Source organism: Leptonychotes weddellii, chromosome 12 (genome assembly GCF_054177405.1).
Source record: "Leptonychotes weddellii isolate Sample4059 chromosome 12, ASM5417740v2, whole genome shotgun sequence".
Taxonomy (NCBI): Eukaryota; Metazoa; Chordata; class Mammalia; order Carnivora; family Phocidae; genus Leptonychotes; species Leptonychotes weddellii.
The window spans coordinates 48,294,128-48,310,615 of record NC_138380.1 but is presented as its reverse complement, the minus strand read 5'-3'; the positions used below and the strand labels follow the sequence as shown (position 1 = coordinate 48,310,615).

The 16,488-nt window shown below is 42.0% G+C and overlaps 1 protein-coding gene across 1 annotated transcript in view; it reads left to right on the top strand.

Annotated features, from left to right (window-relative positions):
* DNAH11 (dynein axonemal heavy chain 11) overlaps positions 1-15,889 on the top strand; it is a 281,936-nt gene extending 266,047 nt beyond the window's left edge. Inside the window, 6 exon segments of the mRNA XM_081800433.1 lie at positions 1,712-1,834; positions 2,896-3,089; positions 4,270-4,418; positions 5,276-5,403; positions 8,040-8,267; positions 14,679-15,889. Of these exon segments, the coding sequence (XP_081656559.1) occupies positions 1,712-1,834; positions 2,896-3,089; positions 4,270-4,418; positions 5,276-5,403; positions 8,040-8,267; positions 14,679-14,951 (1,095 nt within the window). The 3' untranslated portion in view covers positions 14,952-15,889.
* The last annotated feature ends 599 nt before the right edge of the window (positions 15,890-16,488 follow it).

Sequence of the window (16,488 nt, the reverse complement as noted above, 5' to 3'; positions counted from 1 at the left end):
AAATACCTGCTGTTAACAATGCAAACTATTACTTTCAATACTTTCGGTGTTTGTAGATTCCTTTGGGTTATTTAAGAATATATAGGTGTAGGTGCTTCATAATGTATGTGAGAAATCGGAGCAAGGCACTACAAAATGAAATTGTTTTTACACATAGTATTCATTAACAGTAAAAAGCCAGGACTGAGACTATATGACATGCACACACATGTATGCACATCATCTATTTAAAACAGGCTCCTTGGGGCACCTGAGTGACACAGTCTGTTAGGCATCCAACTCTAGATTTCAGCTCAGGTCATCATCTCAGTGCCCTGAGATCAAGTCCCAAGTGGGACTCTGTGCTCAGCAGGAGTGGGACTCTGCTTGAGATTCTCTTTCTCTCTTCGCCTCCCCCAGCTCCTCCCTCCCCCAACCACTCCCCCACCACTTACACTCTCTGTCTAAAAAAAAAAAAAATTTCTCCTTGAAAGCCAGAGATAAATTATAGCTCATCTCAAATCCTGACAATTTCTGTAAATCAAAGCTTTGTATATACATGGCAATTATTTGTTGAAATGAATTAAGAAAATCAATAGAATAAAATATCCTTTTAATGTGTTACTACCCATAATACACTTTGAAAATACCTAGAGTTTTAAAATAGCATAAAACTCAAACATTTTACCTGTTTATATGGTATTATAATTTTTATGTGAAAGTTAGGAATATTTCATCCCCCCTTCTTACCCCCTAAGATGTTCTATGGACTTAACCAGTTTTTTTTAATGCAGATATCTAAAGTTTATTTCCATTTATACTGTTTGTTTAGTTGTATCTATAAAACAATAATTTCCTATTTTTCTTAATATAATCTCACATTTAAGAAAATTCTTTCAGGGCACCTGCGTAGCTCAGTCAGTTAAGCATCCAACTCTTGATTTGAGCTCAGGTCATGATCTCAGGGTTGTGAGATCAAGCTCGAGCCCCTCATCAGGCTCCACGTGGAGCCTGCTTAAGATTCTCTCTCTCCGCCTCTCTTTCTGCCCCTTCCCCACCTCTCTTAAAAAAAATCTTTCATATATCTCATAGTTTATTAGATGTAATTTCTGTATCAAGGCTAAATTACAATACTGGTTCTATCTTTTGTTTAGTAATTTGGTCTATTACCACCTGAGGCTTTCCCAATTTGTGTAACAAGGTTTTTGGTGTTTTTTTTTAAGATTTTATTTATTTATTTGAGAAAGAGAGAATGAGAGACAGAGCACGAGAGGGAAGAGGGTCAGAGAGCGAAGCAGACTCCCCGCTGAGCAGGGAGCCCGATGCGGGACTCGATCCCGGGACTCCAGGATCATGATCTGAGCCGAAGGCAGTCACTTAACCAACTGAGCCACCCAGGCGCCCTGTTACAAGTTTTAAGACAAGTTTGATCTAACAGCAAAAGACTAAATATGAATGTATATTTCAAATAATTTGCTAATAGGTATGTGTTAAAATTGGGGGGGGGGGAAGCAGTCTTCAATAATTATTTGTTCCTAGATTTTTCAGTCAAGGTTTTGAGATCATGAGCATAATCTGAGATTTATTACTTCAGCTTTAGAACAGATAGGTATCTATAGGAATTATCGGTAGACTTGGTCCTGCCTATTCAATCCTGTTAAATCATGACTGCCTCCTGTGTCTTGATTTTGATGTAAACTAAATGACCCTTTTCAATTTATGTATCCTCAAGATTTTGTTGAGAAAGAAAGAGATAGACCCTCTGGAATTGGATTTCTTGCTTCGATTCACAGTTGAACACACTTACCTGAGTCCTGTTGACTTCCTCACTACTCAGTCATGGAGTACTCTCAAGGTAGGTGAAGAAGACGGTATTTCACTTTCTAAAACTTACTTCAATAGATATATTCTGCAGGACCTTTGGTAAAAGTCAAGGAACAGAAATGAGCATTGTTGTCAATTTACCTAAATCAGGTTTGCTTTCTTTTTTTAATAATATTGTCCACTTTTCCCAAATACTTTTGTTAATCATACAAAAAACACAGTAGTTTATTCTCATTATAACTTGTTTAAGCAGAACAGGATGTTGTAGAGAAAAAAGTTATTCGTCAACCCCAGGTCCCGATTCTTACCTCATTTTTTGGTCAGAAGATCCTACTGTTAAAAGAGTTTATTCCCCGAGACTTTGGAATTCCTTAAAGATGCTTGTTGTATGCTAACATACATATGGTATTTGCTGCATTCTTTTTCTAAGAAGGAAGATTTCTGCCCATTGAAAAGAACCATTATCCCTCTTTTTAGAGTATATTTAGGCTTATTTGTAATAGAATTTTTTATTAGGTTATGTAGAATTACAAATTCAAGTCCGCTTGTTTATCACTCAGGGTCTCAGCAGAAAACAGATGGCCCATTCAAAGGGGTGATAAAAAAAAGTTTAAGAAAGAGTATATTTTCATCGTATGGGAAGAAGACTAAGGGAATCAGCCAGGAATGGGGATGGGAAAAGGAAGAAAAGGAGTAGTTCCTGAAGCTGTAGAGAAATGAAGTTAGGGGAGAGAGCCAACCTATAGGAGCTGTGACCTACCGTAGACGAACAAAGCCACTGCCAACGGACGTCATCACAGGGACGGCGCTGAGGAAGGGATAACCTTGCATCTCTCTCCTCCAGCCCTCCAGTCTCTGGCCAGTGCCTCCTCTTGGCCAAACCCAACCAGGCCAGAGAACCAGGGAGTTGAGTTCCAATAAGCCTCACTGGTCACCCTCTTAGCAGGGCAGGAAAGGGTGAGAGTACATCCAGCAAGGAAACGAAGACTCTCCAGCCCCGCGTGTTCACAGAGGAGTCGATTCTTCCACTAGTCTCTTTCTCAGACTCTAAGCTATTTACCCCCGTCCTATCTGTGCCCCATTGTATGACAGGCAGTAGCCCTCCTGGAAGAATTTCGAGGCATAGACCGAGATGTGGAAGGATCAGCCAAGCAGTGGAGGAAATGGGTGGAATCCGAGTGCCCAGAGAAAGAGAAGTTGCCGCAAGAATGGAAGAAGAAAAGTTTGGTACAGAAGCTGATTATTTTGAGGGCAGTGCGCCCCGACCGAATGACATATGCTCTCAGGTGGGGCAGTTAGCATTTTTGGAAATACATGTTGACCTAGAGGAGACTTAGTCTTCGGGGGCGGGGAGCATCTGGTGGACGCATTTGTGGTCCCTGCTGATGAGCCACAATGCTGCTTGCAGCTTTGATGGTGTCGTCATTACTATTGTTGAAACTCGCGAAACGCTCACCGGTGTGCTGCTCTGTCGTCAGGCTGAGCCCATTCTTCCTGAAAACCTTGCTTCTGACATCAGGAGGGGAGACGGGGAACCTCTGGAAATATTCTAGCCCGAGAGATGGGTGTCAGCAGAGTTCAGAGGCTAGGAGCATGCATTATCCTGGTGCAATTTCCACGGTCTTTATTTAGCCGTAGCATTTGGGCTCCGACGATTTTGCACATCAAACAAAAATGAATTCCTTTCATGGAGACACTAATAGTCCTATAACTTTACAACCAATGCAATTTAAAGCAGGAACCCCTGTCTGTGTCTTGGTCCGTGTGTCCTTTTTCTTTGCCCTTTTGGCTTCTAAATGGTAATATGCTGCTTAATTCACGCAAGTCATGTTCTCATTTGAATTCACCAACCAAAGAGTTCTCAGGTTCCTTCCTTTTCGGCTCCTCGTTCAACAGCAGTGACACACCTCAGGTCTTTTCCTCCACTCCAACTAATTTCCCCTTTGCAGATGCCTCAGCGTGCCCTACTTTACAAGTTAATTCTGCTTAGTAGTACTTACTTTCTGCTAAATCTGATACCGCGGGAAAATAATCCCTGCTTAATTGAGCTTCCCTATATTAGAAACACCCCGAAAAGCATTTGTATATTCATGAGAAACCCAGCAGGCCGGAAAATTGCACTGTGGCAAATCTAATGAACTGTTAATAAGTAATGGGGGATCTGGCAGGAGATTTGGGGGATACAAAGCCATACGCAGGCAGCTGGTGGTACGCAGATGGGGGGGGGTCTCAGTAGCCCCCAAAATGGAACGTAGGCTTCTGATTTTCAGAGCTTCTAAAGCAGGAAGGGATTTCACTGACACTGATGCATAAATCTAGCTGGATTCATATTGTTCCGCGAAAACATCCCACGTAATGAAGGTAGTTTGCTTCCTTCCTGTGCCTGTGATTTAAGCTGATCCAAGTTGTGGCACTTTTTAAGGTCATGAGCACTGATCATGTCTTTGACATTGTCCTCTTTTATAGGAATTTCGTGGAGGAAAAACTGGGTGCCAACTATGTGGGGAGGACCAGAGTGGATTTAGTTAAAGCATTTGAAGAAAGCAGCCCGGCCACGCCCATCTTCTTCATCCTGTCTCCAGGGGTGGACGCCCTTAAAGATCTAGAGATCCTTGGTGAGGGGCCCGGAGGCTTGCCTTCCCGCCCTCCCTCTCACCCAGTGCTCACCCAACCTTGCTCTCAGTTCATAGCTAGTTACTTTCATTCTCTCTCTCTCTTTCCTTCTTTCTTTTTCATTTGTGGGAGATGGAGTATATGGAAAATGTAAGCTAATAACACGGTGGTCTGAAGAAATGTTCAAACGGAACATTCCTCTGGTTGGCATAAATGCAAGTTTCTTTTGTACTGTTTTCCACCTTCTGACTATGTAAGGGCCAGAGGGCAATTTTCTCCATTCTAGTGTAATCTTGTGCCCCCTGTGACTAAATAGTGGTCATTAGAGCAAGCCCATTCGATTGTGCAAGGCACTGTCGCTTTGTGCTTTGGATTACTATTCTGCACAGCCTGCACGGAGAATGCCAGGTTAACAGAGCTGTGACCTGACTGTGCTCGATTCAAGCATGGCCACAAGGTGAGAGGCTCCTGCACTTCCCCAGTGAGCCTATTTGTTCAAAACATGATGTGATAGCTACCACATGTTGCTCGTTTTTATGAGGGCAATGCTTTGCTACTCCTGCAAGAGTTAATAAAGCTCAATAACAATATTTGCCATCTATCAAAATGTCAAAAGCTTCATTACCGTAAAACCAGAGGAACTTATTTGCACAGGCTCTGCTAATGCTCCCGAGGAGGCTGCTGCTGAGAGCCCAAAATGCTGCCTGTTGAAACAACAGAAGTGGAGTTTGGATTCTTCAGGAAAGTGACCTAGAAGGTGGCAGCAGTAACCACAGATGGACATGAGACACAAGATTCCAGACTCTTCTCACCTCTCCTTGATTCACCCTTCCTCTTACCATGTTGTATGCTCCCACAGGCAAAAGACTGGGGTTTACAATGGACTCGGGAAAATTCCACAACGTGTCTTTAGGACAAGGTCAGGAGGTGGTGGCAGAAAAGGCCCTGGAGAAAGCTTCCAAAGGAGGACACTGGGTCATCCTCCAAGTGAGTGTTTCATCTTCTTGGAAAAAACTGGGAATGGCTCCAAGGGATGGACGGTGCAGAGTCGTCCAGGCCAATAGGAATGATCCTTCCTCCTGACAGATGGTGATTTGCGGAGTCCTCAGTGTTCTCTCAGTCCTGGTGACCGCTCCGCAGGTGTTAAGAGCCTCAGCTGACAAGGATAGCCATCATCTTTTGAGGGATTTTCTAGCCATTGTGCTTCAAAATTAAAACTATTAGAGGGAACCCTCTTATTCTCCTGACTTACGGATAGCTGGAACATTCTAAGAGTGCTTGAAGACAAACAGGCCTGTATAGATTGCCAACGCCATTGTTATTATACCTTACATTTGCAAGTGGCTTTATTTTTTTTTTTTTTTTTTAAGATTTCCTTTATTTATTCGACAGAGAGCATGAGCAGGGGGAGCGGCAGGCAGAGGGAGAGGGAGCCTGACGCAGGGCTCGGCCCCAGGCCTGTGGCTGTCCCAGTTTCTGGAGGTTTCTATATCTCTTTGCCATTCAAAAGAGAAGCAGGACTTTGAATAAAGGGGAGACCAGCATAATGGGAACTTGTTATGTTGTTTGTAATGTACATTAAATTATATCCGCGTAGGCTGATATGATATGTGTGCTCATGCTAATGAGCTCTTAACCAGACTCTACAGTGGTCAGTCACTGTGATCAGGTAGAGCCCTTCAAGGGAGGTTTAGCTAGCATTTTATCAGAAGCCCATACGCCAGAGAAAACTAGTGCAGAGATAGCAGGATGGCATCTATCTTTGTCTCAGATATACACCAGATGGCTTGTGAATTGACATAATGGATTTATTAAAAATCTATTTTCACGGGCAAAATGGGTGGTTTCCAAGATACATGGATTGGCTAAAAATGTTGCACGGGCATTGCTGCCCTTGGACAAGTGGGCACAAGAATCTAGCCAGTGTCAAAGCCAAGAGCCTCAAGAAGATCCTCAAGGATCAAGAACCCTCAGGCTGGACTCCAGAATGTGCCTGTGTTCAGGGATGGCTCAATTGGAGATTTTTCTGTTCCTTGACTCCAAAGTCACTGCCTAGAGTATCCTTATATTTGTTTCAAGTAAACTTCTGGAGTAAGGTCTTGTAGGCCATAAGATAGGTCATATTTGAGCTTGCAAAATAGGTTTTATTGTTGTTTTTTCTGCTTGCTTGTGTGAGTGGCACAGTTAGGTGTGAGAAGTGCTTTCGCTGTAATCTAGTAGCAAGCATGGAGGGTGGGAAACTCACAGCCCTTACTTGCTGTATAAGGTTGCTCGGATTGCCAATCCAAAGTATCACACATTGGGTAGCTTAGTGAACAGAAATTTAATTTCTTACAGTTCTGGAGGCCAAAAGTCTGAGATCAAGTTGTCAGTAGGGTTGGTTTCTTCTGAAGCTTCTCTCCTTGGTGTGTAGATGGTTGTCTCCTCCCTGTGTCTTCACATGGTCTCCCTTCTGTGTGTGTGTGTGTGTGTGTGTGTGTGTCCCCTAATCACCTCTTCTTATAAAGACATAAGCCATATTGGATTAAGACTCACTCTAATTGTTGCATTTACTCTTAATTGCCTTTTTGAAGGCCTATTCCAAATACAGTCACTTTCTGAGGTACTGAGGGTTAGGACTTCCAACATTTGAATTTGGGGGAACACAGTTCAGCTATGATACCTACCGATACTATGTTCAGTATTTGCCAAAGGAAGAAAAAGCCTCATAATGTGAACAATTAAATTGGCATAGATCTTCTTACAACAGAACTGTTTCAAAGAAAGGTACCTGCATTACTATTCCATTCCCGATTTGCCTTTATTCTTCGGGTTTTTTGTAGCTTTTATAATATTAAATGTTTTTCTTTGCTGGAAGTAACTACATATTCCTAGGTGTGATGTTGAAATCACTACAATAAGGACGTCTCCAGAGCCAGAGAGCGTGTGAGGGCAGGGCCTTCACACTGTTCTCACCACGCCAACTACCATGTACTCCACGGGTGTTTAGGATTGGAGGGTTGGAGGATTGTGAATCATAAAACTGAAAATCAAGAAGTGATGGTGGTGACATTTGTTTCTTTCATAATTTTTGAAAGTTCTAGGTTTAAGGAAATTAACCTATCAGGGATCCGCAGAGCATCTTAACAAAGAGTGATTTCTTTCTCGGCTAGCCATTTACCCCTCACATCCTTTGGAGTTCACATACTAATGAGTAGGCGTTGAGTAGAGGAGGTTGGTATCAGAAACAATGAAATGGGTGATGAGGTACATTTCTGGCTTTTAGTTTTTATCCTTGATTAAACTAACCAGCTAAGTCTCCATAATTGAGTTTGAACTGTAACAAAGAAGAGTGTCAGGAACTCCATGTCAGAGGTGACTGATGGGTGTTGGAAGTGGCTAAGTGTGTTGAAGGAGATTTGGGTTTGCAAAGGTAAGCTGTGGTGATTTGGAACCCTACACGTGTTCACCGTACAGTCGTGTTTTGGTGCTTTGTTTTGTTCCCTAACATGATGATACAGGAAAAATTAAATCCTGCTTCTCTGAGTTTTCTACACATTGATATATAGGAAAATATTGTGATCCCATAATTTAAGTAATCTACTTCAGTTTCACTAGAATTATAAGCCATACTGTTTTTTCAGAATGTCCATTTGGTAGCCAAGTGGCTAGGAACCTTGGAGAAACTCCTCGAAAGATTCAGCCAAGGAGGCCACAGAGATTACCGGGTTTTCATGAGTGCCGAATCTGCAGCTACACCACAAGAACACATCATCCCTCAAGGACTCCTGGAAAATTCCATTAAAATTACTAATGAACCCCCCACAGGAATGCTGGCCAATCTGCATGCCGCCCTCTACAACTTTGATCAGGTAAGAAAACAGAAGCCTGGTCTGAGGGCAAAGTCAGGGTCTTCTCACAAAACCATGGGGCCATTAGCTACTCATGCATCTCGTGCAGAGGGTTGAAGTGAAATCTGAGTGTCTGATTTAATCTCTTGAAAGTATCCCCCTGCTGTTCCCTATTCCAGCGACTAGAAAATCTATGTTTTGCCTTGAAACTACAGCCACATGTTCAGCCAGTTAAGCATCCGACTCTTGGTTTAGGCTCAGGTCATGATCTCAGGGACGTGAGGTGGAGCCCCAAGTCAGGCTCCGCGCTGGGCGTGGAGTCAGCTTAAGATTCTCTCTCTCCCCTTCCCTCCCCCTCACTCAGACTCGCACATGTGCTCTCTCTCTTAAATAAATAAAATCTTTAAAAAAATACTGCAGCTACATGTTTAAGGAGGATACATTACATTCCTTTCTGAAGAACCTGCTATTAAAGACAAACGTGGCAGACCAATATCTCTTAGCATGGGAAGAGAAGAAGCCACTGTTATTCTGGTTGCTGGTACTGAGGACAGCAACAACAGTAATGACCTGGGGAGAGTTCCAGTATAATATGCAGTGTTTTAGATCTGCTTTTGATGTTAGTAAACTTAAATCGTCTTCTCCCCGTATATCCATGTTGCCATCTTATTTACTTTGATTTCCTTCCAAAATAAATAAATACAAACATAAACACTCCTATTATCACTACTCTCCTTATGCATATTATCACATCTGTATCATAATCAAGCGTTTCAAGCAAATTTCCTTTGTTGTTGTTTTCCTGAGTTGCCATTCCCTCTGATTTCTTAGACACCCTTGGGAAACAGTATTTTGTTTGTCTGTTTTAGAGAAAGAGAGTGCAAACGAGGGGTTGAGGGGAGGGGGAGAGGGAGAGAGAATCTTAAGCAGGCTCCATGCCTGGCACAGAGCCCCATGCAAGGCTCCACCTCACATCCCTGAGATCATGACCCCAGCCGAAATCGGCAGTAGTACATTTCACCGACTGAGTCACCCAGGCACCCCAGGAAATAGTATTCTTATTAGGAGAAGTAGAATGAACCCTAAAGAGGAAATGCACATGGTTTGGTATATTAAGACTCCTGTTAGGGCGCCTGGGTGGCTCAGATGGTTGGGCGTCTGCCTCCGGCTCAGGTCATGATCCCGGAGTCCTGGGATCAAGTCCCGCATCGGGCTCCCTGCTCGGCGGGGAGCCTGCTTCTCCCTCTGCCTCTCTCTCTGTCTCTTATGAATAAATAAATAAAATCTTAAAAAAAAAAAAAAGACTCCTGTTAGAAATATTATCATTCTTCACTAGTATCTTCTGGGCCAATACTCAAGCCAACATTATGAAGGAATTATAATAATTGGCCACCTAAGATTACAGTTTTGAAGAATACAGTTAATTACCTAATTAAGTAATTTATAGCCTATATAAACATGGTCCACTGTATAAAGAAGGCACTGAGAAATCTTGTTGACAGTATTACATAGTTGCAGTATGTTTTCTTTTGTGAACCACGGCAGGCATATATATTTTTTTTTTATTCCTCGGTTGATAATTTCTGACCACTTAGGACATTCTCAACCTCTTTCCCAAAGTAAATACAAAACAGGAATTTAATACATTTAAATAGGATTTATCCAACCCATAGGACAATTATCTGTATTTGTGAAAAGTGAGCATATCATGATCAAATATGCCTCAGCCCAATTGTCTGTCAGCTTTTTGGGGGGGGGGGGGAAGGACCTCTCTGATAATCTGATAAAACCACAGATACTCTCCCCAGGGAAATGCACATTGAGAAATTTGTTGCATATCATGATAGGGATGAACAGATCCCCCAAAACCTATACATGAATCCCTTCCCCTGTTCTAGTTTATTTATGAAAGTATCTGTTCTTTTGACTATTACCTAGAAAGCCACTTAGATTAACTGAAGATGACAACTATTGGAAAGACTCTTAAGTACCTAAAGGGGAAATATTTATCTAGTAGAAAGGATCCTCTGAAATATTAAGAATAAATTTGATCAGAAGTAGCAAAAGCAAAGATAATCAAGGTTATTTATTTAATAAACTTCCTATCAAACCTCTTACAGCCCAAACCTACCCAACAAAAACTCTAAAGAAAATCTAAAAATTTTAGAATAGTCTTATGAATGTTGACTTGTCATTATGTTAGAAAATAAAATGTGGGTTTTATTCAGATGATGTGATTCAAGGGTATTAACCTGTACTCCCTGGTCATCTGTGAGTATGTTCCCAGTTAGAATTATGCTTGGCTACCTGTGAAAGAAGTAGGAAACAACTGTAGCTTAAAAAAAGTTAAAGAACTATATCTGCCACCTGAGAATTCTGGAGGTAGGTCATTCAGAGCTCACTGTCCCATGAAGTTGTCATCAATCTAGTTCTTTTACAGTTCGCTGTTTCTGGAATGGGCTTGCCAGGGTCCCAGGTGGCAGCCCCCATATCCATGTTCCTGACAGTAGGATGAAAGAAGAAACAAAGAAGATGACCATGGGCACATGTTTTTGTTTTTGTTTTTTTTTAAGGTGCTTCCTACAAGTGAATACATAATACTTCTCCTTGCCTCTCACTGGTTATACGTAGTCACATTGTGTTACCTACCTGCACGAGAGGCTAGGAAGAGCCAGTTTATCTTGGGCAGCCGTATGCCCAGCTAAAAGTCAGCAACAGGATATTTTCAGACAGGCAGTTAGTGATCTGTATCACAGGCTTCCCACTTTGCCACGGCTGCTGGTATCATCCTGGGTGCTCTGTGTTGCTGCCACGGTCTTACGTAGCTGAGGCTTGCGACACGGACAAAGGGTAATGGATGCCGTCTACCTTGCGTACTCCTTTGGGTTAGGGAAACAAGTCCAAGTCATCACTTCTGTTGTCTGGGCGCCCTCCTCAGATGAGAAAAGCACTCAAGGGATCTGGACAAATGAACTGTTCCCGTGCGGTGTTTTTGTTTTGCATGTTTTACTGTTCAAATCATTTAAATTTGTATTTTTAATCTTACCCCCAAGTCAGAATTTACCTTTGAACTTTGATATGTATGTTCATAATGAACAAGTTTAATATTAGTCCTTTATTTATGTAAATGCAATCATTAAGTGATCAAGATGTAAAGAAGCATTTCTTATAGGGTCCTGTCTCCCTGTGTGTTTCAGCTCAATAGCACCTGCCTCTTGAAGATGTGTGTTGTGTAAGACTGATGAGTCACAGACCTGCACCCCTGAAACAAATAATACATTATATGCTAATAAAAAAAAGACTGATGAGTCACAGACCTTCACCCCTGAAACAAATAATACATTATATGTTAATTTAAAAAAAAGAGGGGCACCTGGGTGGCTCAGTCGTTAAGCGTCTGCCTTCGGCTCAGGTCATGATCCCAGGGTCCTGGGATCGAGCCCCGCATCGGGCTCCCTGCTCAGAGGAGAGCCTGCTTCTCCCTCTCCCACTCCCCCTGCTTGTGTTCCCTTTCTCACTGTGTCTCTCTGTCAAATAAATAAAATCTTTAAAAAAAAAAAAAAGACTGATGAGTCACAGAGCTGTACCTCTGAAGCCAATCCATTATATATTAATTAATTGAATTTAAATTTTAAAAATTTAAAAAAAATAAAAACCAAAGAAAGAAAGAAGATGTCATAAGGGAGTACTGTTTAGGCTCCTTTCATACCCAGATAATAACCACATTTTTGAAATAAGATATAGATTTCTTTTTTCTTCTTTTTTCTTTCTTTTTTTTTTTTTTTTGAGACAGCACATGCTAGGGGAGGCAGGGAAAGGGCAGAGGGAGAGAGAGGATCCCAAGCTGGCCCCATGCTCAGTGCAGAGGGCCCAATTCCAAGACCCTGAGATCATGACCCTACCCAAAATCAAAAGTTGGACGCTTAACCGACTGAGCCCCCCAGGCACCCCTAGATTTCTTTTTCTCTAAGATTTGCAGCAGAAACAAATAACTGGTAGTTGCTCATGTAAAACTCTCATCTGCGTGAGTGTGGATGCCTGTTCTCTGTTCACAGTGCTGTTTGTGTATTTTCTGATAGTAATTTGCTCATCTTTTGGTTTGTAAAAATACAACTGACCTGAAGTGTAGAATGTTAGGTAGACTCATACTTTTTCCTAATTAGAAAAACTTGATTCATATTTTTTCCAGTGGCATTTATATTATCAGAGCATAAAGAAATGGGCATTAAGTTGTAATTTTTTTGAGGGGGGGGTGGGGTAGGGGCAGGACGGGGCGGGAGGGGAGAGAGCGAATCTTAAGCAGGTTCCCAGCGTAAGCAGGCTCACACGCCCAGCATGGAGCCCAAAGCAGGGCTTGATCTCACAACCCTGAGATTATGACCTGGGCTGAAATCAAGAGTCGGATGCTTAACCAACTGAGCCACCCAGGTGCCCAAATTGTAAGTTTTTGGGTTTTTTTTTTAAGCGTTGAGGATAAAACTAAATCCATTATATGAATTATTTATGGAATTAATGTCCTGGTTATTGTAGTACCTTGGTTTTCTGTGGACTATATGTTATTCAGGGAGGTGTTAGGTGACTTGTTAGATCATAATTCCTAAGTAAAAGTTTGATATTTCTATTTCATCTCCTAGAAATTTCTTACATTTAAAACTAATACATTTTTTATATTCTTCAAGATTAATTCCAATTATATGGTTTCTATTCTTTCACAAACTTGTCTTTTATTTCATGTTTGTGGAAATGTTATGTTTAATGATTGTGTATCTTCAAGCCCCATAAATTACCTAGAAATGGCCTAATGCTTTAGAATGACCTAGTGAGGGGCGCCTGGGTGGCTCAGTCTTTAGGCGTCTGCCTTCAGCTCAGGTCATGATCTCAGGGTCCTGGGATGGAGCCCTGTGTCGGGCTCCCTGCTTGGCGGGAAGCTTGCTTCTCCCTCTCCCACTCCCCCTGCTTGTGTTCCCTCTCTTGCTGTGTCTCTCTGTCAAATAAATAAATAAAATTAAAAAAAAAAAAAAGAATGACCTAGTGATTTAGTTGGGTCTGCACTGTGGATGGCCTGGCCAGTTCTAGAACTGTATTTAGTAATAACCTTGGATTCTCATGAAAGTGAGACAGAAAGAAACTGAAAAGCTTCTTCTAGTCTTAGAACAAGAGAACAAGTCTAGTCTTGGTTTGGTTTAGACTTTTACTAGAAGTTGCCTGGGAGACCAGATCTGAACTCCCACCTGAAAGGTGCTAAATACACTTTATAGATGGCCCAAGTTGTCAGATTCATTTTAAATGTAGACTGGCTATAATTTGGCCATTTTAAAGGAGAAGGCAAGAAGGTACAGCTTTAGCCTTATCTTCCTCTACTGCCCAACATCAGTTGAAGTAGTCCTTGTTTGCCTCACAGAACTGCCGAAGCTGAGAATAAAGTACTACTTGCTTAAGACAGAGACTGGATGGCTGTTGTTCACCTTTTAATTTTATGGCGGTGGGAGCCATAACCATACCAGCATGCCAGGATTTAATTTTGCCTCTGCAATTTCAAAAAAAATGTTAGAGATCTAGTCTACAGGGTGTGTTTTCCCACCTTCCATATGCCATTCTCTCCACCCAGCAATGAATTCTACTTTAAGTTCATTGGAAGGAGACCATTTGTCAGGATGATTGTATTAGCTCAGGTAGACTACATAATTAGAGTGATCCAAACAAGATGACGTCTCTCACATATAACTGGCAGCTTTCATGAGCTCATCTGCACACCCAAGCTGGTAGGTGTCTCCCCTGGAACTCACTCGTGGCTTCCGTGGTTGTCTGGTCATCTTCCTGTCTAGCCCACAGAGAAGGGAAAAGAGTGACACCCAGGGCAAGCAACTTCCTTTCAAGTAAACGACATGAAAATTGTACACATCACTTCTGCTCAAATTCTTTTGGCAAGGACTTGGTCATATGACACATCTGGCTTCAACGGGAGATGGGAAATGGTTTTTTGGTGGGTGGCCATGTGCCCAGGTAATCTGTATGACTCTGAAACCAGAGGAGATGAAGGGCTGGGGGTTAAGTAGTATTCTGCTACACTGATGAAACGAAGGTGGTGTCCTTTGATCAGCTAGATTTCTCAAGGAGAATTTTGCAGGGGAACATGATGTCAAGCAGTATCACCACGGCTCGGAATGAATTTTGTTATTTTCTAGCGAACTTAGATGCATTTGGTAAAATAACTGAAGCAAAGTGAAAGCATTGCTCTTAAATTAACAGACCAGCAAGCGCCAGAGGTCAGTCCTCTATTGTGCGCTGATAGGCCAGGCAGCCGTGCTTCAAACTGCATGGTACCCCTGTCCTAGATCTCCCTCGGAGTTATACACAAGGTCATTGAACATGCAGACCCTTGCCCTTGGAAAGGGTGCAGAAGGATAATCAAATATTTTCCTTTTCTCCCAGGATACACTTGAGGCGTGCTCCAGGGAGCAGGAGTTTAAAAGCATCCTCTTTTCTCTGTGCTACTTCCATGCTTGTGTGGCCGGGAGACTGAGGTTTGGCCCCCGGGGCTGGAGCCGCAGCTACCCCTTCAGTCCTGGAGACCTCACCATTTGCGCCAATGTCCTCTACAACTACTTAGAGGCAAACCCTCACGTAAGTGCCGGTGGCCAGATAACCTCTTCCAAAGAGTGTACTGAATCTGTCAGTCTTTGGCCACTATCAAATGGACCATAATTTCTCTTTTGAAGCTATTATTGAAATAGCTGACACCGTATGTGCATCGTCTGCCAAGTGTGAAAATACACCAGATCAAAGGTTTTCCAGCAGTGGATGCTCGAACTTCATAAGACAGGTCAAACCAGTTCTACATAGCAGCTTAGTGCAAAAAAAAAAAAAAAAAATGTCCTTCATTATGTTAACAAAAACAGTGGTTTACATGTGCATGTATGCCAGATTCATTAGGCAGGTAATGAAGCATTTGCACAAATGTAATTACATACAGCAATTCTGACAGTTCATAACACTGCATTAATAATCACTACAATTAGTTCTTATGATGGAAGCAATTTACAGCACGTCACATGTATAAATAATGGTGCATTTCCTGCATATGTCATTATTATGTATTAAGGATGCCACCTTGTTGTGACTTTCTCAGTAATGTTCCCCTTGATTGGAAGTTAAAGGTAGATGAATGATTTTATTTCATAGCTAAAATGTGTTTTACAGATGGGAACGGGAATGCTTCATCAAGAACATTTGTGTAAACTCTTAGAAACCCAGTGATTGGATTTCAAAAAGGAAGAACCATTTGTAAGAATTTTCTGGCTTAGTCCTCATAAAGGAAACTTCTCCCATTCAGTTAAAGCTGTTAAAATTGAGATAACATTTATCGAAACCAGGTATTACGCTCTGGGCCACACTTTCTGTAAAGGACCTTTAAAATGACTCATCTGTATTTCTGTGTATAGAGAGTTGCTTTTTGTTCTTTTGGTAACCAAACTGTTACAATTTTTGTTGCCACATAAGTCTTCTCAGGCTTCAAAGGTGATGTGACTGCTATCAGAGTATGTACACTTAGTGTATAACATGGGTGTGTTCTCCTAAGGAACCTATTTTGAGCAAGTTGTATCCAAAATAAGTGGCTTTAATATAGTATGTGATGATCAACATTGCATATCCATCAATTTTTTAAAATTTGTTTTCTTAATTTTTATTTATTTGAGAGAGAGAGAGAGAGAGAGCGCGCGCACGAGCAGGGGGAGGGGCAAAGGGAGAAGCAGACTCCCTACCGAGCAGGGGGCCCAATGCGGGACTCGATCCCGGGACTCCAGGATCATGACCTGAGCCGAAGGCAGACGTTTAACGACTGAGCCACCCAGGCGCCCGCATAGCTATCATTTTTTAAATATACAAAATTTGAGCATATTTTGATCTTCGTAATACATAATATTTTGAGTTGATCTTAACACATTTTATGTAAAATGTTGCAGGTAAAACTATTATAATAGTTCAAGGTAGAAAGTGAAATGGACCACTTAATCCTTTTATACAAGTCCTTTGTAACTGTCCCCTGAGGCTGAGGCAAGGAATATTATCCCATTTCAGCTGAATCCTGTACAGAGTCGAGTTAGAAATGACGGGGCGAAAGAGAGGAGCGGACTTCTGTTTGTCCCTGCCTCTCACATCCCGAGATGTGGCAACCAGATGGCCCAAGTGAATGGTGTTGTGCTGCTTACCCCACCCCCCACCAGCACTCCGGGAGCAACAC